This window comes from Melozone crissalis, unplaced genomic scaffold (genome assembly GCF_028551555.1).
Source record: "Melozone crissalis strain CALT ecotype California unplaced genomic scaffold, PUWL_Pcris_2 ptg000017l_1, whole genome shotgun sequence".
NCBI lineage: Eukaryota > Metazoa > Chordata > Aves > Passeriformes > Passerellidae > Melozone > Melozone crissalis.
Genome location: NW_026535795.1, coordinates 3,789,396 through 3,814,491, shown reverse-complemented (window position 1 = coordinate 3,814,491; position 25,096 = coordinate 3,789,396). Strand labels below are relative to the sequence as shown.

Below are 25,096 nucleotides of genomic sequence, written 5' to 3'. Positions count from 1 at the left end.
GTGGAAGCCCTTTGCCCGCAGCAGGTCTGTAACCGAGCGTGTCTTTGCACCTACTTGGGCAGTGAAAGCGCCTCTAAATTAAGCACGGGAATGGATTACACTGGTTCAGCCAGCCATGCCCAGTAATTCCTGTGTGTGCGCGGAAATCAGCCCCAAACAGCAACTGTAGACAAAGGCAACGGCGGTGCCCCAGCAACGCCCGCCGCGCTGAGGGCACGCAGGGCCCGCCCCTCGCCGGTCGCCATTGGTCCGCGCCCGCGCTGCCGAGCGCTGATTGGCCAGCGGGGCCCGCGGGGCGCGGCCCGCGCTGAGGGCGCGCGGCTGAGGGCGGGCGGTGAGGCCGCGCGGTGAGGCCGCGCCGGGGCTCGGGGCGGGCAGCGGGGCCTGGAGGGTGGAGAAGGGAATTGGGATTCCTCCTCAGGGCTGTGGGAGCGGGCCGGAGACAGCAGAGCTGTGAGCTGCCAGCACGGTCCTCTGAGGAACCCCCTGTGTTCTTGTGTTGGAAAAAGTAATGGAAAATCACCCCATGTTTGTTATTTCTGTCTTATTTAGTGCAGGAGTAGCTAGGCTGTGTTCCCAGTTGATGTTCTACAGAAGTAATTCCCTGTCTTAAATCATTATTTTTTTTTGTCTGTATAAATGTCTGGGATGAGGAGAGCAAAGCTGCAGTATTGACTGCACATGGTTTGGTTGGTCTAAAATAATTCTTACAAAGCACAAACAGATTCATTGCTTTTCTTAAATGTTCCACAGAACAAATATTTTTTTCTGCCCTTGAGTATTAATATTTTCAGAAACCTCTGTTACCCAGATACTGCTTTTAGCTGGTGACAGTCACTTTGGAGTCCATCACTGTGTGTATAATCCAGAAGTCTTTTTGTGTCATCATATTTGTGTTAAATGATTTAATTCACCATTTTATGGCAAGGCCTGTATGCAGTTTTGCTGTTGACTCACCTGTCCTGAATAACCTGGCCCTGACCTGTGCTCTGCCTTGCTGGGCAATCCTGAGGGTCCTCTCAGGCCCCTCTGTGCCTCCAGCCAGGAAACTGAGCATTCCTTCCTCTCCTTTGCTTTAAACAATTGTTTATCCATGCAACAAAGTTTCCTTACATCCCCAGCTGTTTAAACAGCATTTATATAGCACTTACACACTGACAAACTTTGGAGTTTGTAATGTGTTTTTACTGATTCCCGACGTGTTTGCAAAACTTTTTTAAAGTGTGGTGATTGTTCCCTTTTAGGCAGCTGAGTTGGTGAATTGCAAAAATGCCAGCCAGGAGTGAGATGCAGGTATGTGCTGATGGAGCAGGATATGAGTATTGATTGTTTTAATTACTAGCATTTGATTGTAAGGAAAGTCTTTAGTGTGGTAGGAAGAAATTTTCTTTTGACGTAGCTGGGTGGAAAGCAGGAGGAACTGGGAATTGCTGCTGATGAAAATAAATCATATGCATTCAACAGAGCTTAATCAACTTAGGGGATACTTAAGATCAAAATGTTGAAATCCAGTTGTAATTGAAAGAAATTTAGAAAGAATAAAGGGGCAAAATGGATAAAAGTAACTCAGAAGTGTAAAATACTAAATATACCAAGTAAGGGGCATTGATACAACACTTCTGTAGGAATTTAGCTGTAATATGAGGAAACTAAAACCAGTTAAAGCAAATAATTAGAATCTCAGTGCATAAGTATTTGCAAGATTAACATATTAGATAGGGTGCTCTGTACTTAAGGTTTTATGCTTAATTATTTTGTGATTCAGAATATTTGCTTCAAGTGCAGCAGGTGATTGTGTAAAACTTGCATCAAATCTGTGCTAATTAGATGTGTTATATCAGTGTTAAGCATACAGTAATGCAGTTGCTTTGGTTATTGCTTACAGCTTGAAAAGTTAATTGATGAAGCTGCAGGAAAAAAGGATTTCCAATCCTTAGAACAATTTCTGGCCACGGAAGAATGTGAAAATGTCTCTCACAAATGCAGCAAACAGTTTGTCAACAAATTGGATAAGCTTCTGTGTTGGGTAATGTAATCATTGCATCAAAATCATCTACACCATCTTTGGAAGAGGGTGGAAAAGATTTTTTTCATTTGCCTTCATTGACACCAGCAGTTGATTTAAGAATCAAAAATAAATTTTATGAATTAAATTTCTCCTTCAAGCTGCAGTTAAGGTGGCTTTTGAGAACAAAAAAAGACATCAATTTAATTAAATACATGTTCTTGTGGGACTTCAGACTAAAGCTTATGTTGTAATTTTGATTTCAGGCACTTGAAAAACAAGAAGTCAAAAGCATTTCTACTTTACTAAATGCTATTCAGAAATGTGGGAAGAAAATGAGCATAGCAGGAGAAGATGGACTCACAGCAATGATAAAACACGGCCTTGTTGGAAGGATAAGTAAAACCATAAAGCATCTGTGAACTCCTCTATAAATATATAAACAGCAATAAATGCATGAGCAGTGCTTCAGTGCTGAGCAGCTCAGTGTTTGATTTGGTCCTTGATTGAGTCAGAATTAAGAGATTTCCATAACTTTGCAACAAAGATTGTTCATATTTAAATGTTTTTTGTCATGTAGCCCCTTCTAAAGGGATGCTGCTCTATCTCAGTGAGGGTTTTGCAAATCATGCAGTATATAATTAATTTAGATATGCTTACAGCAGCTGAAACAAGATGTATTTTTATGTGCTTTGTTATATTGCTTTTGACTCGGGAATTAGAAATTTTTTTTGGTTAATTCCCACAGCAGTGATTTTGTACCTGCTCTTTTGATTTTTTGGTGTTATTTTAACCTGCATGTTAGAATTAATCATTTGTAACTCAGCAAAAACTGAACAACAGATCCCACTTCCTTTTTGCTTTCCTCAGAGATTTCACTGGAGAAAATTAATGGCAAAATCAGATGAGAGTTCCTCAATTGCCTTCTCAACTGCTTTAATAATAAACAAATAATGAATAAACAATATAATAATAATAATAAACCTGCAAATGAGAAACAACTGTTGAACAACTACTATTCCCATTAAAACTAATATAATTTATTGAAATTGAGGTTGTTTTAGTAACATAAGTGCCATTTAAAGTCATGTAGAACTCCTCTTTTCTTGTTTTGCAGTTACTGAAGCCTGTTGCTTTCAGTGGTATGAAATACATTACAAGGGCCCAAAATAAAAACCAAAATTTAATAACAAACAAAACCAGGGTGATAAGTTTATGCTTGTATTCATCAAACAACACACTTCCATTCAGCCATTATCAATTTTCAGCTACTTTGTCTGTTTTTGTCTATCAATTTTCATCTACTTTGATCTACCCAAAGTAGATCTCCAGTTTTTGTGTTTAAAAAGTCCTTAAAATCACCCAGTTTTGTTAGGCCTGAGTGAAGGATTTCAAACATCTGCTCAGCAGAGTGGGGCTGCTGTTGTTTTAATCAATTTAGAGTTTGTATAGTTTTACTGAAGTACAATACAAACCATTGTCCTGTTGCAGGCTATTAAAATAGATTTACCTTTGTTTTCCCTTTACATGGTCAATTGGTTTGAAAAGTTAAAAGGAATTTTGGTCCTCAGAGGAAATGAAAAGAATGAAATGATTACAACTCTGGCTGAGGATTTCTTCATCACATTGCTGGTAAAAATACATTGATAATAAAATTTGTTAAAGTAATTGTTGCTAGTTTAGCAGTAAAAGGACTTTAAATATGTTTCTATTTAATATCTTCCTCAAGTCAACATTACAATGACTTCTGAAATAGATTATAAATCATTTTGGTTAAACAATTTGCTGTAGTCATACTAATTTCTGTTCTTGGCTGGCATCATGAAATAAAAAAACCAGTAACACTAAATGCTGAATTAACAAAAAACCTTTAATCTTTATTAAATTTTTATTACACCCATTATTGGGATGCTAATCCAGTTTATAAGATCTGTGAGTTCTCTTCATAAAAATTGTTGTCATTGGTGAAATAATTTCAGTAAATTTAACTGAAATATAATTTTGGGAAAAACACACTTGTTAGTAGGGATCATCTCTTAGATTCTTTGTTAGGGACAAAATAATTTCAAAATCTTAAATACTTTTTGATTACTTCCTTTGGGTACATTTTGCCTGTTTTTTTTTTTTTTTCATGCTGTAATATTTTTCTTCCCAAAATGATTTGGTTTGGTTTTTTTATTGCAGGTTATGTGTGATAGCAGACCTGAAGGTGAGCTTAAAAAGCAGAAATGAGAGTTTAAAATGTCTTTTTCAGGACACACATAGGACCACTTTTCTCATTCCTGTGGCATCACCTTTAGTTTGGGGTTTCTCTATGGACAGATTTCCTTGTAGCTTTCTGTGGTCAGTAATAAAAAAGCACAATAAGTCTCAGAGATGACAAAATTAACTGAGTTATTCCTAAAATAAGTTGTTTCTAAGGTCCTGTCCCAGCTGTGCACAGCCCAGTGATCCTTCCTTATTGACCTTGTCCTTGTGAGTGTCACCCTGCCCTTCCCTTTCAGTGTGGCACTGGGGGAAAGTCCCTACAGACTGTTTGGTGTCATGATCAAAGTGAAAAATTCATTTCCTTGGCCCTGGGGAGATAAATTCCAGCACCTGAGTTGTGTCTCAGAGAGCTGAGTTATGGAATTGACCAATTAAATGTAAAAAATTAATAATCTCCTACCCAGGGGAATTACACAGTGATGCACAGGCATAGAAACATGGTTACTATAAATTGAAATAACTATTCTGTTTTACATATCACTAATCCTTTATAAAAAGTCAGACACACTGCATTTAATTTCTAAATGAAAATTAATCCTTTCCCAAATGTTTATGAGGGATACCCTAACAGACTCTTGACTACTCCTTGATTTCTTTCTTTCCTGTTAGGTAAAATGCAAATACTAGAAAACTTTCTTCTGAGAACATGTTCCCTCATTACTGATGCAAGAATTAATATTTATGTTCAGCAGGAGGTAAACATCCTTCTTTCTAAGCAGCAGTTTCCTGGTTAGTGTGTTGGACTTTGTGGAGACAGTTCTTTAACAAAAAAGAGAATATTGTAGTGCTCTAGGATCAGAAGGATTGTATAATATTTCTCTAGGAATGTTTGTTGTTTATATGTTGGAGTATTTCAGATTACTGACCTGTGGTTGTGGGGCTTTTTGTTTGGTTTTTTGGGGTTTTTTTAAGAGTAAATTCCAAACCAGTGATATTAAAGTTCTGGTGAGGAAGCTGTATAAAAGCATATAAAAACATAGGAGAAAATGAGCTCTACAAGTGCTAGAAATAGGGTTAAGGTTATTGGTTGTAAGTTCTTTAGTCACTTGCAGGAAATTTGCATTCCTTCCAATATCTCTAAATTTCTCCTGTTTGTTTTAGTAACTTCAGGTTGTCAGGGGATTTTCCCCCTAAAGAAAGGGAAAGTTACAAAAATGTCATTTGTAAAAGCTACATCCCCAATGGAAAAGTTTTTTTTAATTTAAAATTTAAGGTACACTTATATTTAATAGCTAATTTAAGGTACACTTCAGCTCAGCAATCAACTGCAGACACAATTCTGGCTTTGGAAGATTTTTCTTTATTTAAACCTGCAAATAAGAAACAACTGTTGAACAAGTACTGTTCCCATTGAAACTAAAGTAGTTTATTGAAATTGAGGTTGTTTTAGCATGATAAATACCATTTAAAGTCATGTAAAATTTGTTGTCTTTTCTTGTTTTGCAGTTACTTAAGCTTTCTTCAGTGGTATGAAATACATTACAAGGGCTCAAAATAAGAATAACTCAGTTTAACAAACTTACTTTATATTCCCTCTTTTCCACTCTTCTTAGGTAATAAAAAAACTGAATTTATTGCTTGACAAGATCCCTCGAGATTCCAAGAAAAAGATTCTTTCTACAAAGGAGATGTTGCTTGTCATGTAAATGATCTTCAGTATCATTTTCATAGCACTCCATCATTTGCAGGGTTGGGAGGTGGTTTTTACTAAACTGTTGTGCAGATTGGTCCCTGTTTAACTCAACTTCTGCACTTGCTGTGAATTCTCAGTGGTGGTGGCTGTGGACAGGTATTCTCATGGGTTATTCTCCATCAGAAGCCTGAATTTTCCTCTTTCCCAGTCTGAATCAGGCTTCTCCCCATCCCAATTGTCATAAAAAAATTAAATTAATATTTGTAAGGATGTGCTGTCAGCACAGTGAATCAGTCACTGGAAGGTTGGGCTGTTTGCACTGGAAATCATTTTACAGCACTTCAGAAAAGCAAATAGAGTCAAAATTGTATCTGTCAGGTGGTTCAGATCCCCAAGCAGTGCTCCCACAGGTATTTACCCCTTGGAACTCTTAACAGTTCCATGGAATCAGGGGTTTGTCTCACACTTTGAAAGTTTATAATAATTATTATTTGGCCTTGTGTTGCTGTCACATTTTGACGAAATGTTCCTTTGTTTGGCAGGAGTGAAATGGGGAGGACAATTTTGGATGCTGGAGGTGAGCATGGGACTTAATTTAGTATTGAGCTTAAAAATTAGCTGCACACCCATTAAGAAACCAGAGAAGGCATCTGGGAGCTGCAGAATGTTATGGTTAGGGGTATCTGAAAAATATAAATACTGCATGAAAACAGTCTGCAACTGGAATGTTTCTGTCTGTTCAGTGTATGGAAAACTTATAGAAGTTTTTGGTTTTCTAGAATGAAAGTTTTCAAATAGGAAAAATGATAAATAAATCAATCTTTGAGGCTGGGAGCTGTGGCCATGGGTTGCAGTACTGGAACTTCCCTCAGGGATCACTTTGGTATCCAGCAATTTCCCAGCTCAGAGAGTGAAACTTGAAAACTTCTCTCTTGTTTAAACACCTGCTGTGGCTCTGACAGTCCTGGAAAGTTTGGTTGGTTTCATTTTGAAAAATAACTTGTTTAGCCATTGTTATTCCCATAGTTATTTTTCTAATTATCCTTTATGGGTTGCATGTTTGGATCTGGTGGGATCTAGGTTATGCTCAGCACTGCTTACCCCAATTTCCTGGTAACATTTCCCACCTCAGCAGTTATTTAATCTGCTCCTGTGTGAATTCCCTGCTGCAGACTATGACACACAAGTGGCCATCACAGAGGCTCTGTGCAGAATGGTGTCAGAGAAGCAAAGGAGAGTTCTGGCCTCCCAGTGGTTCCCCATGGAGTTTGTGTCCACTGCATTTAAAGAAATTAAAGATTCAGAGTTTGAGACAGTAAGTCACATGAAAAACATTTCCAGGGAGGAAAACATCCATCTTACAATTCTTTAAGAAATTTCTATGTTTTAATAGGATTGCAGAAAATTTCTCAACCAGGTGAATGGCATGCTTGGAGACAAAAGAAGGTAAAACTAATTTTTTTATGCTAATATATTTTTTTTAGGATTTTATGTATGTTACCTCCTTGGGGTAAAAATCACTTGTTCAGATCTGCAAAATTTATTTACAGCATTACAGAATGCTTGAAAAAATGTCCTTTTCTTACAGGGTTTTTACATTCCCATGTTTATCAGCAGCTCTTGATGAGTATAAGGTAAGGTTTTCTGCCTTCTGGTTAAGAAAAAATAGAGATAAAAATAAGAAAATTATCTTTTTATCAGAAGTATAAAATAGGCATGGACTGAAAGTTTGTCAGGGGGTCAGACCAACGTGAGACTTCTTAGCTGGGAGTAATCAGTGCTCTCTGCTCTTACTGTTTTATCTTTTTGTTTTAGCTCCAGATACCATCAGATGAAAACCTGGAAGAGTTTTGGATTGATTTCAACATTGGCAGCAGGAGTATTTCCTTCTATGTGGCAGCAGAGGATGCAGTAAGCTGAGTTTTGTCTCCCTCTGGGTTCTCCTGAGGCAGCAAATCCACATTCCTTGGTTATCAGATTTTATTTCCCCATGTTCAATGTGTTGAACTTACATGTGCATTCCACTGATGATTGGGCTAAAAAAAATCCAGATTTGTTGATATTTAGATCAAATAATTTCACAGTAATGACTTCTAATGCTGTTTGGGAATAGTTAAACACATGCACAGTGAGAAACAGTGAAGCACAAGTTCCTGTCACTCTGTAACAGAGGTTTAAAAAGTTGTAAATTTGTCACTGGATGACTTTGATCACTGGATTTCTTTTAGTTGTGATATAATTTCTTTCAATTGTGATACAACACATAATAAATATGTTTTTCATATAAGGACCAGCAGTGGGAAACAGTCATTATACAAGAAGAAGATGTCAACATGTACAGCCTGGAAGGTAGTTGAACTCAAAAATGAGACCTTTCATTGTATTCTAACTTGGATTTTCCATCTAATTTCAATTTGATTAACCTTAAAGTACTGACTTAACTCTAGCAAAGCAGAATTCTCACTTAAAATATTGTAGGAGCTGTTTTTATCAGGGACAAAACTGCACTGCAGTCACATCTGCACTTTGGGTATGCTGGTGGGATTTTAGGAAAACAATTTAATAATTATGTCTTAGAGTTATTTCAATACAAAGTAAGGCATAAAACAATGGCAGGTAACAATATTCCTTTTGAACTTGTTAGAACAGTAAATATCTGTAATTTGTCTGCAGCTATAGTAAGTAACCTTCAAAGAAAATTCTGTTTAATAATATACAGAATAAGTATTTCTAAAATATGAACATTAGAACTTTTTTTGCTAATAAAATTATTGTAGATTAGAGGGAATTAAATAAAATATTAATCTTAGCACCTGAACTGAAGAATGTGTCATGTGTTGACAAAGATTATGTGAGATGCTGTTTATTTGAAATGAAGCTGCTTTTCAAATTTTGTTTTTGTCCAGAAAACAATTCAAAGAAATTATTAACAATAGATCTAAAAAGCCCAATGAGTGTGGGTGCTCTTGAAGGAGAGAAATTTCTTTTCTGTTTTGATTCTATCTTGGAAATTAAAGATGTGACCATAAAGATTTATGGATTTCATAAATGTAAGGTAAGATTTAAACACCTTTTTGAATAGTTTTAAATTGATTCAAACTCAGTGTCTCATTGCCATTTAAAATTTCCAGCTGGGATTGTTGGAATCTCTCCCTACCAAGAGTTTCTCATTGACATCTCTGCTACAGAACTCATCATATGCTGAGCTTTGGGAAAGATGCTTAATAAGGACAAGGGGAAATGGCCTCAAGTTGTACCAGGGGAGGCTTTGGTTGGATTTTAGGAAAATCTTTCCACTGGAAGGGTTGTCAAGGCCTGGCCCAGGCTTTGGGGTGGAGTCCCCATCCCTGGGGTTATGTAAGACACCCAGGGATGTGGCACTTGGGGACATAGGTTAGTGCTCAGCAGTGCTGGACTCAGCACTGAAATGGTTCTTTCATTCCAGCATTGAAAATGAATTGCAACAAGAATTTTCAGGCTGGAAAGAGAACACCATACCTTAATGTCAAATTGTGCATATTTAATTTTCCAGAAACACAGCCTGGTTGTTTACAAATACTTTCAGAAATTATTAATGAGCTGTCTTGTTTTTCAGTGCAATTAACACTCTTGAATTTACTCATTTAGTAAAACATTCCAGCAAGCCTCACCTTACTCCTTTCTGCTTCTAACAAACTGCTCTGTCCGGAGCTCTGACTGAGGAACTCCTGAGGGATAAAACTGCTGTGAATTTGTACAGTCTGTTTTCCACTGTGATCTGATTTCAGACATTTATGATCTCTCACTTAAATATTTTGTTTCTTGTTTAAAAAAAGAGCAAAGTGTCTGTTTTGACAAATCCCTTTGCAGGATTTCAGCAAGAAGCAGTCTACATCAGTAGCCAAAACAAGTGTCCACATTGTGTTTGATGAAAGTGGATCACAGGTATTCTGCCTCAGTGGGCTGAGATGGTTTCTTGGGATTGTTTAATTAGTCTGATTATTCATAATTTATAAACAGTAAAAACAAGGACTTTAAAATATGAATAAGCACAGATAAGTGTAAAGCCAGGCAACTGGTGTCTAGTATGTATGTAGTGTGTTTTTTGGGAGATATTAATATCCAAATCATAGAATAAAACAGACAAATATGCACAGGGCAAGTTCTTTTATGTGCATTGTTACTTGAAAACCCATCCTTGTAACAAAAATAGTAATTAAGTTGGAAGTTTTTCAAACTAAAAGTCTGTAACCTCTGAAGTTTATCAGAATCTCCAGTGGGGGATGTGTTACTTGGGGTAAAGAAGATGCTATGTGTGTTTATATAAAAATAAAACATTATAAAATCCAAATATTGTATACAAATTAAAAGAAATTAAAATACCCTATAGGTAATGGTACCAGAAAGTCAGTTGTCACCAGGATTGAAAGAAAAATCTGGAGAGGAGAAGGAGAAACTCGGTAAATACAAAGCTCAGCAATCTCCTGGAAATTTGAGGAATCAGAGTAAAAGTAACAGTCAGGAAAAACTCCAAGGTGATTCCTCCAAGGTGAGCAGGGTTGTCAAAAAAAGAGGAGTAGGAAGAAAATGCATGTCAGTATAAATATTTGTAGTATTTAATAGTCTAAACACCTTCTTATTTGACAGCTGGAATATAGTCAGTACTGTAATAAAAGTTGGATTGTTTTTCTTAGACTTGACACTAAGCTAGAAAAATTTTTGCTAAAAAATTTGTTGGTGTTTTGAAACTACAATAATGTGACAGAAATAAAAAGGAATTGTTAATGACCTTTAGACCACAATGCTCTGAGAGTTCTCTTTAAAGAGAAGTTTCTGAGGATATGCTCAGATGTCCCAGTATGGAAAAGTGAAGTATGGCCTCAAGTATGTAGCCCTGCTGGAGAGGGGCTACAAACTGAAACAGTTACTGTGTCTTCCTGGTGCACTAGTGGGTGTTCAGAAACCAATTTCTCCTTAGTTTGTGGCTTTGCAGAATCTCCAGGGAATCCCTTGGTGAACAAGGGACAGGATTTGCCCATACTTCATTGAATTAATTTAGAAAACAAAAACCACAAATCCCAGTTTAAAAATATTTTGTTGAAATACAACTGCATAAAAATTCACATTGCCTTGATGCCTGCAGCAGCAACAATTGACACTCCAAAAATGGACAAGAGACTCTTGGCAATAAATGTTCTGAATTCTTGTGCTGCCACACTTCAATCAGTGTATTATGGTCAAGTTCTTTCTGCTCCTCAAGGTAACTCCATCCCGTAAAAGGAAAGTGTCTGAAGCATCTGTGCATGTTCCTAGAACTGCAAGTGTGTCCACAAGGAGTTCCTCTTTTTTTATCAGCACATGTAAGTTTGCAAGTGTTTTCAGGGTAAAAATACACTGTGAATGGTCTTTGAAACTCAGGCATGAACTGTGATCCTTGGCGCAGCTGGAAATGAAAAGGAGAGAGAGAAAATCTCCTGAGCAGATTTTAAAACTTGAAATGTTTAAGGGGCACTTGCTCCTGGTGCATAGACAGGGTGTGGGACAGGGGAACTGCCTTCCCAACAGCCCAGGGTCACCTGGCACTGCTGCTGCTGCTGTCAGGAACCAGCTGAGAACTCAGTAAAAATGTATTACACTGAAGTCTTTAAATAGAAGCCAACTGTTTTATACCAGATCCAGCCTGTAACAAGCTTTGCTTCTGCCTCCAGACATCCACAATCATTGAGCTCTTAATCTCCACATAGCAGAGTTGGAATAAATGGAATTATTAAAGGTCCAGAAGGGGCTGGTATCAAAAGTAATCAGCTTTTGTTGGAGTTTGTGGAATAGCTGGGATAGTGGGCAAAACATTTCCTTTTGTAATGGGAGAACTGATGGAGTTCTAACACGTCTCTGTTTTGTTTCAGCCACTCCTTTTAAAGCGAGGTGTAAATTGCCTTTGGAAATGACCAGCTCTACTAACAGGTCTGACAATGAAACAATAAATGAGAGCAGAACAAAGAGTTTCTATCAGGAGCCTCCTGGAGTATGCATGTCCTCTGTAGCTAAGTCGTTTTCTTAGAATAACATTCATTTCTATTCTAATTTGTTCCTAATTCATATTTTAAAGGGCTAAAGTTTTACAGGTAGCAAGTCACTTTTAGAAAACAGTATGTTTTACTTTATTGCATTATATTTCCTTGCCCTCTGAAATTCAGGTTTGATGTTTAAAGTCAGACTGAACTCTAACAAAATTGGGCCCAATTTGCATTCACTCATCAGTCCTAACCCCAGAATTATCTTCCTTTTTTCTGGAACCTCAGTTCTTCCTTTGTGTATAATAGGAGAAATGTGCATGCAATAACTTCTAATTTGCTATGCAGTAGTGAAATAGTCCTAAAACAGAGAATACACTCAGCTGTGCTTGTGAAATGTTCATGTCTTCAGCTTGCAGCATTTAAAGCATTGATTTTTTTAGTACATTTTTGGTCAGGCTTTCACTACTATAAAGCAAAAATACATAAATGTTGTAAATGTCTGCCTTGCTGAGATTCAGGTCAAGCCCCAGACTATGGGACTCTGAAGCATTTTTTGATACAGCCATACTTTGGAAAGGGCTGTCATGTACAGAATGTTTTGTTTAGAGCATTTCTTTGGCTTTTATGGGCTCTGAGTGGCAGTGTTACTTACTGTGCATCTTAGAACGGGCAGAGATGCACAGCAGACAATGAATTCTGTGAAACAGCCCAGATTAGGAAGTCAGATACCAGGAATGAGGCAGAAATACATGGGAAAGTACTGGAACAGCACTTCCATGAAATGAGAACAAGAAAGTCATGTTTTATTAGAGAAAGCACAAGTTTATGAGGTTGTACTGCTTATGGTCCTGAACTAATATTTCCTTTTGGGTCGCATTCCACTGTAGCAAATCCGTTCTGAAGAAGTCATAAAAATGGTACCAGAGGCCACAGAAAAGAAAGCTTTAGGCAAGTAATTTTACAAGCACTGGCAGTCCTTTTAAAATTATTTTAATTTTTTCTTTTACCATAATAATTGACACCAAATTAATGTCTCATTTAGATGAAGTGTTAGATATTGTTCCTGATTCTCAGCCAGTTGGGAGAAGCAACAAACCTTTGTAAGTACTGGAAAAGAATTCCAAGTCATTGTTGTCACTCACTTTGAAGGGAGGATTTTCAAGCATCACCAGAATTGATATTTTGTTGCAATGTAAAATGCTTTGCTATCTCTAAGATTTAATAATTTTCCTATTTGTGATACACTTTTATTATAATTAAGACTCAAGTTCTGACAGTAGGATGTTGTTGTCTTTGTTAGGCTGCCTGGTCTTTTGGAGACTTCTTTTGATAAAACTGAAACATGGAAAAAAAGAACATTCCCTCTTCCTGAGAAGAATGGAACAGCTGGGGACAAGCAAAAGGCAAATCTGTCACTGGCACGTGCATCCCATCCAGGTGATGGTCACACTTGGTCAACTGCTACTCTCAAAAATAGATTCAGAGAAATGAACTTGCAGTGATGATTGTTTTTTCCTTTATTACTATTGGTAGTGAAAGAGCTGTGACACAAAAAGCATTTATTCAGCTTTTTGAAGTACCTCTCCAGATAAACAAATGAAAAAAACAGAACCATTCGATCCAAATTGATCCCATCCTCAGTGGAGGAGTCAGTGTTGATCATTTGGAACACAAACTGTTAAATACAGGAGGGAAAAATACTGAAACTACCACTGAACGATGGTTTAAAACATTTCTTTCAGCCAGAGTGTGTGACACATCTTTCCATTCTGACCTTGCACAAGAGGACCCTGATGCTCTCCTCAGAAAAGAGACTGCAAACCCAAAACAGTCAAAGACAGTGAGAGTTTTTTACCTTTGTTTCTTTCACTTGCATTTAAGAGAATTGTCCCATTTTCAGTGATTTAAAACTGGTGGGATTTCTGTCATGCAAGGGAAAATGGTTCTCAAATTAATGTAATTTAATTCGTTAAGAGGCATTTCATGAAGTTTAGGGGGTTCTTAAGAACCTGAAGTTCTGTTTGCAGCTTTGTTCTTCTGTTGAATGTTGAGTGTTAAACTGTTTTTATAGAAACCAAAGTCTAAAGAAATGGCAGATGCAGCCAAATCACTGATCAGTAAAATCAGTGACAGATACAGAGACAAGAGTGATGAGAAGAGCAAAGCAAGAGATTCCCTGGGCTTTAACAGGTACAGTGTGAGCTATTTCCTTTTGTGCTGAGCTTTTGTGTGCCTCTGCCTGTCTCTGTGATGTACCCATGAATGCTGATAAATGAAAGGGGCTGGGCTCTTTTAATCCATCTTTTAATTGATGCTGTATTTGAATGCATGAATAAATTTACTGGGTTTGATGAGGTTTTTTTTATATAGGCAGTGTTCTAATGCATGTATTCTAATTAGCATTTAACAGAATGTATCTTTATTTTTAGGACACATTTAAATAAATCCTGGTTCTCCAAGGTAACACATTTGTGCTTTTGTTGGAATTGTTTTTAACATGTAAATACATGGTGGAAGTCAATAGGTGCAAAGGGAAAGTTCATAAATACCATTGAATATTAATTATCTGTAGATGTTAATTATGCATTGACTGCAGATTTGTTTTGCCATATTGAACTGTTGCTAATCAACCTGATTATCTTCATGATGAAGAAGTTGCTTTTGAGATGACAGTGTGAATACACAGTCCATATTTGACAGAGGACCTAACTTCTTATTTATGGACAGGAAGAAGTTCAGGACAGGACCCTAAAAACTGCTTCTTTTCTTAATATAACTGCTGGTCATGTTCTGTAAGTAGTTACAACATTTTCAAACACAGTTTCTGATTACCCACACCTGATTCTGTGAACTTTTCATTAATTCAGTCACAAAATTGATTTCTGTCTGTTTGACAGGGATGATGTCTACAACTTTAACATCAGCAGGTTTGATGAGCCTACAATCAAGTTTGGAGTAAGAAATAACTAAATTTTATGTTATGAATAGAATAGAAAGGAATCAATCAAATGTTGTACTGAAAGTATAATTAAGATCTGAAAATTCAAATTATATCAGTGAACTAAGCGGGGGAGAAAGTTTGTCTTGTAAATACCTCCAGCATTCTCAAATATTGAACAATATACTCTGGTTTAAGATTCTGGCCACTTCAGGCTGTGATGATGTTTTTCCTGAATTAAGAATTAAACAGTGTGTTAGAGTATCATTATTTTAAATTATCCTGAAAATGTTATTGGCATCTTTCTAATCCTCATTTTAAAGACATCTTTGTGCAGATGTTTGAGCAAAAAGAAAATCTAATGATGATAAAAGGTATCTTTGCTTCTTGTGGCTCAGTGAAGTGGGGAAGGTTGTGAAGCAGGTGGGTGGGAGCTCTTGTATTGCTTTGAGATCCTGAAAGCTTCAGTCAGTTACTGTTGTTTTTAACTGCCAGTTCTATTAAATAAATTCTAAGATAGAAATTAATGACCCTTAATTACTGAGTGTAATAACTAAGGAAAAAAACCTCCTTAGCAGTTACTGGCTGGTGGCCTGCTTAATTTTGTACAGATTTTGTAACCATTGAAAATCTTCCTTTGTTTCTTCTCTGTTTGCATTTTTAGATCCAAGAATTGCGTGTGACTGAGCTGAGTGTTCATACAGAGGCAAACAGGAAAGGGTAGGATGTTCTGTTTTGGTTGCTGATTCTCCTGGAACAGCCTGCACTCTGCAGCAGGCAGTCACAATATTCCAGGGAGTGCTGCATGACAAGAATATCTTGGCTGTGTTGGTTTTTTAAGCAATAAACATTGCTGTGTTCTAGGCTGTTCCTGGGTGGCCCTTTGGGAAGGTGATAAAAAGGAAAGGATGTGTTCCATGAAGGAAATAGTTCTCCTCATGGAATACTACAGGGAGAGAAATAGATTGAGATTATTTTTGGTTAATGATCCTCCTGGAAAGGGCTTTGTTGTTGCTGTGTACTCCTACTGATAACTGGGAAACAAACACAACCTTTAGGGTTTAAGGTGAACAGGTAATCCCAAAATAATGTGGAAACAAAAGTCTGTACCTTTGTTAAAATCCTTAATCCAGATATCATGGGAATAGTAAAAAGTTTTAGAGCAACTATTTTAAAATGTATTGTTTAAAGATGAGTTTTATTTCTCTGATTAAGGAGCACAGCCATCAATAAATCCAGCACAGAAGGGAAGGGAGGAAAGAAGGTAAGGCTCAGATTTTTATGGATCAGCACAGCTTGTCCTCCTGCCTTTAAATCCCAGTTATGTAAGCAGACTGTGTATAAAAATTAATAACTTAGGAACTTTTTTGGGTTTTGTAGACCAGAAACAATCGAGACAAGAAGCATCTCTTTAGTGACTCAGACACAGAAAACAGAGGGGATGACAGCAAGACAGAGATTAGCTGGCTGCAGGAATCCAAGAGAAAACCTAAAGCCCAGATAGTTGATTACAGTAGAAGTAAAAAACCAGGGAAACCAATGACCACATACAAAAGTAAGAATTTTTTTTCATATTTCTGAAGAATGCTGCAGTAATTGGTCCATAGGTACAAAGTGCACAGCATGGCATGTCTGTGTTGCAAATGTCATATATTTTTTGTTGTCTTGTTGCCAAGCATAAGGAATTTCCAAGTTAGTTCTAATAATTTGTAAAGATCAATTTATATAAATTCTGTACTTTAATGTGGAAAACTGTGGAAGGATGAGACAGGTACAAGTTATTGTTAATTTAAAAAAAGTCTTTTTCAAAATAATGGGCTGAAAGCAGTTACTGAATCAGTCAATTTGCAGGCATGAAAGTTATTCTGTTATTTTACAGCTGAAACCAATGTCAAACATTTGAGTGTTTTCCTGATTTTTCAACCTTCTTGTATTGTAGCAGCAAAAAAATCCTTGGAACCTGCTTTCCACATGGAAAAAGCTAAAGGCAAAAATGCAGATAAGAAAAAGGTAAATGTGGGTTTGTGAGTAGAATTTTAATATGGATTAAAAATCTCTTTGTTCCCCCCAGAAACGGTTTTAAAATAATTTTCATAAATATGTGACATTTCTATAAGATCATTTGTTAAATACAGTTCATTCCTTTCAAGTACTGTATTCTTTTCATATAATATTTAGCTGGTTTTTCAGTCATGAGTGAGTTAGAATGATTTTGTACAGTGGGTGCTGGTTTTAGTAAACTGATGGTTGGATTCTCTGAGCTTTGGTAAAAATCTTTTTAAACCTTTTTAATTTCAAGTAATCAAACCAAGTTATCTGCCATTTTATCTTATGGATGTGTTAATCACTGTTGTTAACTGAAGATGATTTTATTCTTCCAAAGCTAAACAAATGTAAACCCCAGAATTCAAAACTGGATGAAATGATGGTAAAATCCACCAGAGAAAAACTCCCTCGAAGAGCAGCAGCAACAAAAAATTACAAAGAGCCTTCCAGCTCTGAGTCTGAGACTGAAGAAAGGATTCCAACATGCACCTCCAGGGAGGAGAAATCCAAAATTCAGGTGTGCAGTTCCACTTGATTATTAAAAATCCTTTTTTGCCATGTTTTTCAAAGTAAACTGTGCTCTGCTTTGTACTTGGTACTCCTGAATTTTAAGTGCCCAACATAAGAAAATTGAAGTTAATGTTCTTTTAATATTGCCCCTTTTTTAATGATGAGTATTGAGCTGCTAAGAAAATCAGTCCTGAATAATCTTCTTAGTCATAATAGATTTTGGTTTTATTTATGAGATTTTTTCTGCTGCAAAGAGCTACTGTGTGCTGTATTTTGAAAATGTGACAATATTTTGAAAATGTCCTTAAATTGGGAGGGTTCAGTGAGCCAAATCTTGTTGAGTTGATGTGCTGCTGGTAATGCTGTGTCAATACATTTCCTGAATATCCAAATGGATTTTTAGTGAAGGAACACTTGTTGCTGAAACATTTTCATTGTTTTAGCATAACATGTCAATATATATGAAAAGGTTTTTAAACTTTATTCATTAAATCCTGAAACATCAGTGATTGCCTCCAGTAGTTAGGTAGTTCATAAGAATAGAAATTTGTGTTGAGTTAAAGAAATTCTGAGTTTATTAATGTTGGAAAACCTGATCTGCTTATGGATTTAAGTACTTCTGTTGGTGGTCCTTCTGCTTGATCAATGTTAATAGATAATAAATCTCTATCTCTCCTTATCAGCTTTCATGGACACTGTGGTTTACAAAGATGTTTATATAACTTTTGTATTTTGGTAGAAACACATGAGTGGGCCAAACAAGGATTACAAGCAGCCAAAGATGCTTCAGGCTGTACCTGTGGAGCCCAAGAGAGTGGAGAGCTCTGTGCAGAAAGCACTGGCTGAATGCAGGAGTTCTGCAGAGCACAGGGAGCTGGAGATGCCTTCAGCTGACAGCCCTGCCTCCCCTGAGACAATGAGATGTAGGTGCTTTCACTTCTCCTTTCTAGCAGTGCTGAAACAAGAGGTGGAGGTTAATTGAGGGTTATCACAGCAGTTCCATTTAACATTTATTTCGTGCTTTTAAAATGAAATATCCCATAATTCCAGTTGTTCCACAGAATTTAAGGAGTTGTATTAGATGTCACTAACACATCTGTAGGTTGGTGCAGTTCTTTGACATGAGGGTAATACAGAAACACATTATGTCAGTGTTAGAACAAATCTGGTACTGCTGAAAGTGGCAGAGGGAGAAAGGGGAAGGGTGGCAAGGCCTGTGCCAAATCCCACACATCTGAGACTTGGAAATCGCCAGGGCTGGAGCAGGAGCAGTGTGGGGCTTTGCTGCTGCTGTGCAAGTCCCCCTCTGGTGCTGACAGTGCAGGAATTGTCCCCAGGTGCTGAGAGGGTGTCAGGAGGTGCCAGCCCAGAGCCCAGCTCCAGTGAGAGGTCACTTGGCCTGCAGGAGTCATTACCAGGAGACAGAGAAATGCTGAACTCTGAGAAAGGATCCTCTCCCAGTAATTTCTGTCCACAAAACAAGAGTATGCAAAGCCTGGCTGTAACTGAATCCCCTGAGACAACGAAGTTGGCATTTGGGAGGAAAAGCTTCTCACCAGTTTTAACTGAAGCATCATTGGTAAGAGCATTAACCTTTCTCTAGAGTTGTTTTAACTGAAATTGTTCCATTTGCCTGCCAGCTGGTTTTTGCTTCTTCTCTCAATAATGCTTGGGGTTTTTTGTTCATGTGCAGCTCAGCTTAACCACATATAAAACCGTCAGTGGCAAAAATTCCAAGGGAGCTGCAGCAGAAATCTGTAATAATAATGAAGATTCAAGTTTCCAATGTCACATTTCAGACACATTTTCTGTTAAAGGAAAGCTTCAGGATCTCACTAAGCCTATCCCCAAGAATAAGGAAGAGGTATGTTCCTGAGTTCTTTGCTCTTCAGAAGAGACCTGCAGCTTTTTGTTTTATCAGCTTACAGGTGAAGATGTTTAAGGGACATCTGTCAATAATGATTTTTTTTCCCTCAATGTGCAGCTCAGTTTAACAGCATATAAAGCTGACAGTGGAAAACACACAAAGGGAGCTGTGCTGGAAACAGCGAATAACAGTGAGGATTCCAGTCCCCAGTCTTGCTTTTCAGATATTTCTGCTAAAGGCGAGCTCCAGGATGCCACCAAACCTCTCCCTAAAAGTAAAGAGGTGAGTTAGTGCATTCCTTGCTCTCCAGGACAGAGCTGCAGCTTGGCATCTCTTCATCTCCTCTCCACGTGCTGAGGTTTAAGGGAAATGCATCTCAGTATTTAATATTTTGGGACCTGCTAATAGTTAATTTTTAAATATTGGAGATAAATTAGATAATTGTTTATCATCTGGATACAGTGAAATAATTATAGCCCAACAAGATCAGTTACAATACATATGTAAAAAAATATAACAGGGAGTCAATATTTTCTTAGTGACTTCCAATAAAAAATAAATTATTTTCACAACATAAATGTGAGTCTGTGATGGACACTTCTAAAAGCAATTTAACTCTAAGCTAATCAATAAATCAATGACTTTTCTTTTAGGATTGTGTAGCACCATCCCCTTTGTCTGCTTCCAGCAGGAGTGGAGTACAGTCTTGGATTAGAGAACCTTATTGCCCCATGAATGAATCAGGTACAGACATTTCATTTAAAGCAAAAGACTTCCTATGTGCCTCCATAAAGGTTAAGAAAAATGTTTTATTTGGCATCATAATATGGTCAAAGTTTTTAAATCTTCTTATTGTTCATATATTTTCAGTACTGTTCAATTTCTTACTCTTTTTCTCATTTTCTCTGCTGTTTTAATTATCCCAAAAAAACCTGAAAATGAGGCTCCAAAATGCAGCTTTAGTAAAGGGTTAGTTGTGCTCCAGATAAAAAGTTAGAGGTGCTCCTACTGATACTCTGGGGATAATGGTTTTATCAGAAAAAATCCCAGACTTGCTCATCAGTCAGAGTTCAGTTGAACAGCCCTCTATAAATGTGATGGTTATTAATTTCTATATCATTCTCATGTTTTAAAGCCAGGATACATACTCCTAGAGTTTGCATCCAATGTGTCAATAAAATCTTGTTTATCCTCCCATCTCATTGTTGTAAATAATGCTAAAATTCAGCATTGTTTCCATGTTTATTGTAGGACCAAGCCTACCAACATTCCTCAAACGAACTTACCACAGTGCCACAGAGGGCAGCTCTGATGAGGCAGAAACAAGCAAAGAGGAGGAAAAGAAAGGAAGGAGAAGAATTAGTTTACAGCCCAAAAAATTATTTAAAACAGATGATGCTGCTACTTGCAGAGGTAGGTCATGGACTGACAGTGCCAAGTTTTAAAATCATGTGACAAATTCCAGTTTTAACAAGGAAATAAAATACCCATAAAAGGCATATTACATGTTAAAGCAAAGAATAAACAATGCTAAATATTTAGAGACTGGATCCATAGGAAAAGTCAGAAAATTGATATGCAAATAGAACCAGATTCTAATTGATGATATTACTTTATTTAGAACAAAAGCTGTCCTAACTTCAGACTGGGGACTTTATAATACTGAATTTGACATTTTTTTGTTCTCTTCAGTGTCTGAAAGTGTCTCCACTCAATCTGCAAATGACCTGTCTGGTTTGGATGCAGAATTCTGGAAGCCTGATTGCTCAACCATCAGCATTTGTCAGCAGCTCCAGAAGGAATTTGCCAAGAAAATTGAGGCAAGACCCTTCCCGTGCATCTCTTGGGGAGTACATGAGCACATGGGTGACACTTGGCTTGCACCACACCATTACATTTTTAAAGGGGGTTTGTTGTGATATGAAGCAGTTACAGTACTGAATATTACAGTTTGGGGTTTTTTTCTAAAGTGCAAATAATCTGAATTTGATGTTAAAACACCCTCTTAGAACCGCTCCAGGAAAATGGACAATTTTAATAAGCAAACCCTGAGAGCTGCCCATCAGCGTTTGGCCACCATGAGTTACCAGCTCCATGAATGCAGGTCAGTAATGGCAGATTCCTGTTACAACATCCTTAAAATGCAGTGAATACCTTCTGCAAGTAACCTGGTTTGTTTTGGTAGGATCAGGCAGCTGGACAAATTTCATTTTACTCTCACTGAGGAGCTTGAGAAGTTTGAAAAGGACTCTCAGTCCCTGAAAATCATGGAAAAAGAATTCTCGGTTTGTATTTTAGTTGTTTGAATGTGGGTAAAAGGGAATTCTTTGCAATCTGTAGATGATTAATATAATCTTTAATTTAATATTATTAATGTTAATTTTCAAAGCTTGTACCTTTTTGCTTCTAGTTGGGTCAAATTTCAAATAATGCCTTTGGGGTGTCAGGATGCCCTTGGAATGCCAAGGTCACTCTGTATTTTCCTGCATGTACCCACTGCATGAACTCCTGTGTGTTTTTCCTCCGACAATAAACTTCAAGTGCTTTAATGGGCTGGGTGTTTCCAGCTCCTGTGGGGGCTGTGTAACTCCTGCCCCTTCTGTGTTCAGCCTGTTGTTGTTCATTTTGTCCATATTAGAAATTAATGACTTTTAGTTTGGAAAATCAGTTCCCATTGATTCATATCTCTTAATATTTTTCTTTCCAGACCTTTTGGAAAAAGCATTCACACACTTTTAGTATGTACATGAAAAATGAGCAGCAGAGGTCAGTAGGGTTCTCTAATCCTGAGATTTCTGTTCTGTTCACTTGAGGGAGATCAGCACAACTTCTCTCTGCAACTCCTTCCATAAAAGAGAGATGGTTGATGAGAAAATGAGATTAAAATGTTCATGTAATTATTCTCCAGTTAAACTTCTCCACCTAGCTGAGGGACTGTTCCAGCAGTAACAGTGATGGGGATGTTTATCCATCCTTTAAATGCAAATAGACTCCCAACAGTGGGATGTACTTGTGCTCATTATAGGAAGTTCTTATGTAGCAAAGCTGTTTAAACTGCCTTTATTTCTTTAGAATTCAGATTCTTAAAACTTCATTCGAAAAGAATATCTACCATTCTGTTGACTGTGAAGAAAATATTTTTACTTCAGAGGTATGGTGAACTTCTGTTTTGCTTATTGTAATAATTCCTCAGTTGTACCCACAGATACCAGTATTAACTTTTTTCCCTGAAGATTTTATCCTCAGCATTATATTAATGATACATAATCATTTTTTTAGCTTTTGCCATAAAATGTCCCTTAATTTCACAATATTCAGTGTTTATGCCTAGATTTCATCCATGCAAGATGTGTGCAGTTCTCAGGACTTATTCTGAATTCTGTGACTTTGTTTGCTGGTGTTACTCATCCAAGAAAGAAAAAATTTAAAACATCCTTTTCCATAGGCAGGTGCATCTGCAACTCTTGGTTATGACACATTTAGGGAAATCACTGTTTTCTTGAAAATGTGGTGGCAGTTGTGAGCAGAGGAGATGCATTCAGTGTCTTTTTGTAGATGCATCTGCTGAAAGAAGACATAAAAGGACTCCAAGAGAAATTTCTAAAAGAAATGGTAAATAAATTTATCTTGTCTTTTTTTTTTTTTTGCAGTTTGAACACTAAATTACTAAAATTTTGATTTCTAGTCCCCTATCAAAAATAAAAGTTAATCAGAAAGCAAATGTCACTTTATTTAAAACCTTACCTGAGGGATGGGAGCCACAGGGAGATGTGAATGGACTCGTTTAGTTCTGTCCTAATGCTGAAAAGTTCATCTTTGATAGACTAAGCAGCATGTACAGTGCACCAGGATTGCAATACATGGAATAAAATCTGCCTGTTTTTCAAAGGCATGTGATAAATACAGTGTAATAAAAGTGATAAATGTAATTTTTTTTTGTACAGCAAGAAGAGGAGCTGTGTAACGTTCGCAGGGGATTGCAGACCTTGTTTCAATCAAAGGCAGAATTCTGAAGTGATTTTTCAGATTCTTTCCTGAAATTCAAGGTGAATATAAACATTTTTGTAATGGAAAATATGGTAACTTTTTCTTTTTTTTGTCACACTCAAGGACACTACTGTAATGAAAGCATATTTTCCTTAATAATATTAAAATCTGTGTGGATAAGACTTACCCACTCACCTGTGAGATTTGAAATTATTTCACTGAGTCTGCTAAATTGTAATATGCCATTTTATTTTTAGCAAATGCTACTTCTAAATAATTCTTTAACAATTTTTATAGGTTACTTAACTGACTTGCAGAGAAATCACTTTGAATTTCACTTTGAATCAATGTTTTGATCCAGAATACAAGCCAGGAATTATTTAGGGACCAAACCACCTGGTTTGATCTCAGTCCTGTTTGTCTGTGGTGTTAGACTTCAGTAGGATTTTCTGAGAGAAAACTCTCAGCACTTGTGTTGGAACTGTCTTGCAAATAGTTCTATTAAACAAGTCAAGAAAAACAGATGCTGTCTGTTGGGTTTTTTACTCATTATCATTGTTACTTTGCTTTAAATCAGTAAGAAGTCAGATAAAGCTGCTGTGCAAATATTTTGGGTAAGAATTTTAAAGCCACAAAGCTATTTTGTCTTTCTGGAAATAATTACACTGAAATTTCCAGTAAATTATTTGGTCCACTCATCCCATTTACATCAGTGTACAAATGTTTTCTGAGCTTCTGGTTTTTATGTGGTTTGGGGGTTTTTTGAGCCTGTGCTCACTGTGATCTCCACTAGATGGACTCCTTGAGATGTTAAACTTTTCTTTCCACTGCTGTGATTGAATGTCATCTGAATGAAACAGGACTTGTCTCTAAACTGCACAAGGTTTAAAAGTGCACTGCAAGGCCCAAATTCTTTCTTACAATGAGGCCACATGGGAAAAATAATAACTAAAAACTAAACTTGTTTTTAGTTATGGACAGGAGTTGTGCACTGCAGGCCTGTTTCCCTTTCCCACTGGGAGGAAGAACAGCCCCCCTGAGCCAAATGTGCCCTCTGAGGTGGGATCCCAAATTCCAGCAGGAATCCACGGCACCTCCCCAGCCCCCAGAGCAGGCAGTGCTGAGGGCTCAGTGCCTCTGGAATTGTCACAGCCTGTGCCTCCCCAGGAGCAGAGCAGAGGAAGGATCAGAGCATGGAGAGGATGGGGCCCCTCAGAGCCACCCCAGGCTTCAGGTGCAGCAGTGACACAGCTCTGGGCACTGTTTGGCATTTAAAACCTGCTCTAAGTTAGCCTTACTGTAATTTTATTATGTTTTTCAACATAATTTTAATGTGTTTTGTATAATATTTATTGGCAGTGGAAGTGTGCATCCCTGCTGAACAGGACATACTGTACGTGGGTTATTAGCCAAGTTTAGTTTGTAGTTAACAGTGGCTCATCTCAAACTGAAAATGCTTCTTCTGCTGAAGAAACTTTGCTCTCGTTTCTCTTTAGCCTTTTTGTATATTGCACTGGGACTGTCACTGTTTTCTTGTTAATTACTCCTGTATTATTAATAATACAATTATAGATGTATGTTAAAAGGCTAGTTATGATGTTACATATTTCTGTGAAAAGCCAGCAAGTTAAAAAATTACAATAAAGAGGAAAAAACAAATCTTTGGATCAAGTGATGGGGTCATTCAGCTGCTAGTCAAGTGAGACAAACATTAAATGTTGGCACCACCTCTCCCAGGAGTCCTGGGTTCCCTGTCCCATTGCAGTGACACAGACTTTGTGTGGCACTGGGTGTCCTTTCCTTCATTCCTGCTGGCAGTTTGTCCAGAGGCAGCTCCAGTTCCTGA

At 37.3% G+C, this 25,096-nt stretch overlaps 1 protein-coding gene across 1 annotated transcript; it reads left to right on the top strand.

The window, feature by feature from the left end:
- Positions 1-1,269: 1,269 nt before the first annotated feature.
- On the top strand, positions 1,270-24,158 carry SYCP2 (synaptonemal complex protein 2). The gene is made up of 44 exons (XM_054274652.1): positions 1,270-1,293; positions 1,886-2,026; positions 2,272-2,400; positions 3,533-3,637; positions 4,190-4,214; positions 4,883-4,968; positions 5,827-5,915; positions 6,449-6,483; positions 7,079-7,221; positions 7,300-7,352; positions 7,495-7,540; positions 7,722-7,817; positions 8,195-8,255; positions 8,813-8,961; positions 9,756-9,830; positions 10,276-10,434; positions 11,146-11,245; positions 11,792-11,910; positions 12,790-12,850; positions 12,945-13,002; positions 13,203-13,339; positions 13,645-13,742; positions 13,974-14,092; positions 14,332-14,362; positions 14,630-14,694; positions 14,800-14,857; positions 15,505-15,560; positions 16,056-16,104; positions 16,221-16,395; positions 16,783-16,850; positions 17,224-17,403; positions 18,136-18,319; positions 18,734-18,975; positions 19,090-19,260; positions 19,381-19,545; positions 19,917-20,007; positions 20,515-20,676; positions 20,956-21,083; positions 21,273-21,367; positions 21,449-21,548; positions 21,971-22,029; positions 22,336-22,414; positions 22,819-22,875; positions 23,208-24,158. Exons 1-44 carry the CDS (start codon positions 1,270-1,272, stop codon positions 23,274-23,276), a joined length of 4,392 nt encoding a protein of 1,463 aa, XP_054130627.1. The 3' UTR covers positions 23,277-24,158.
- The last annotated feature ends 938 nt before the right edge of the window (positions 24,159-25,096 follow it).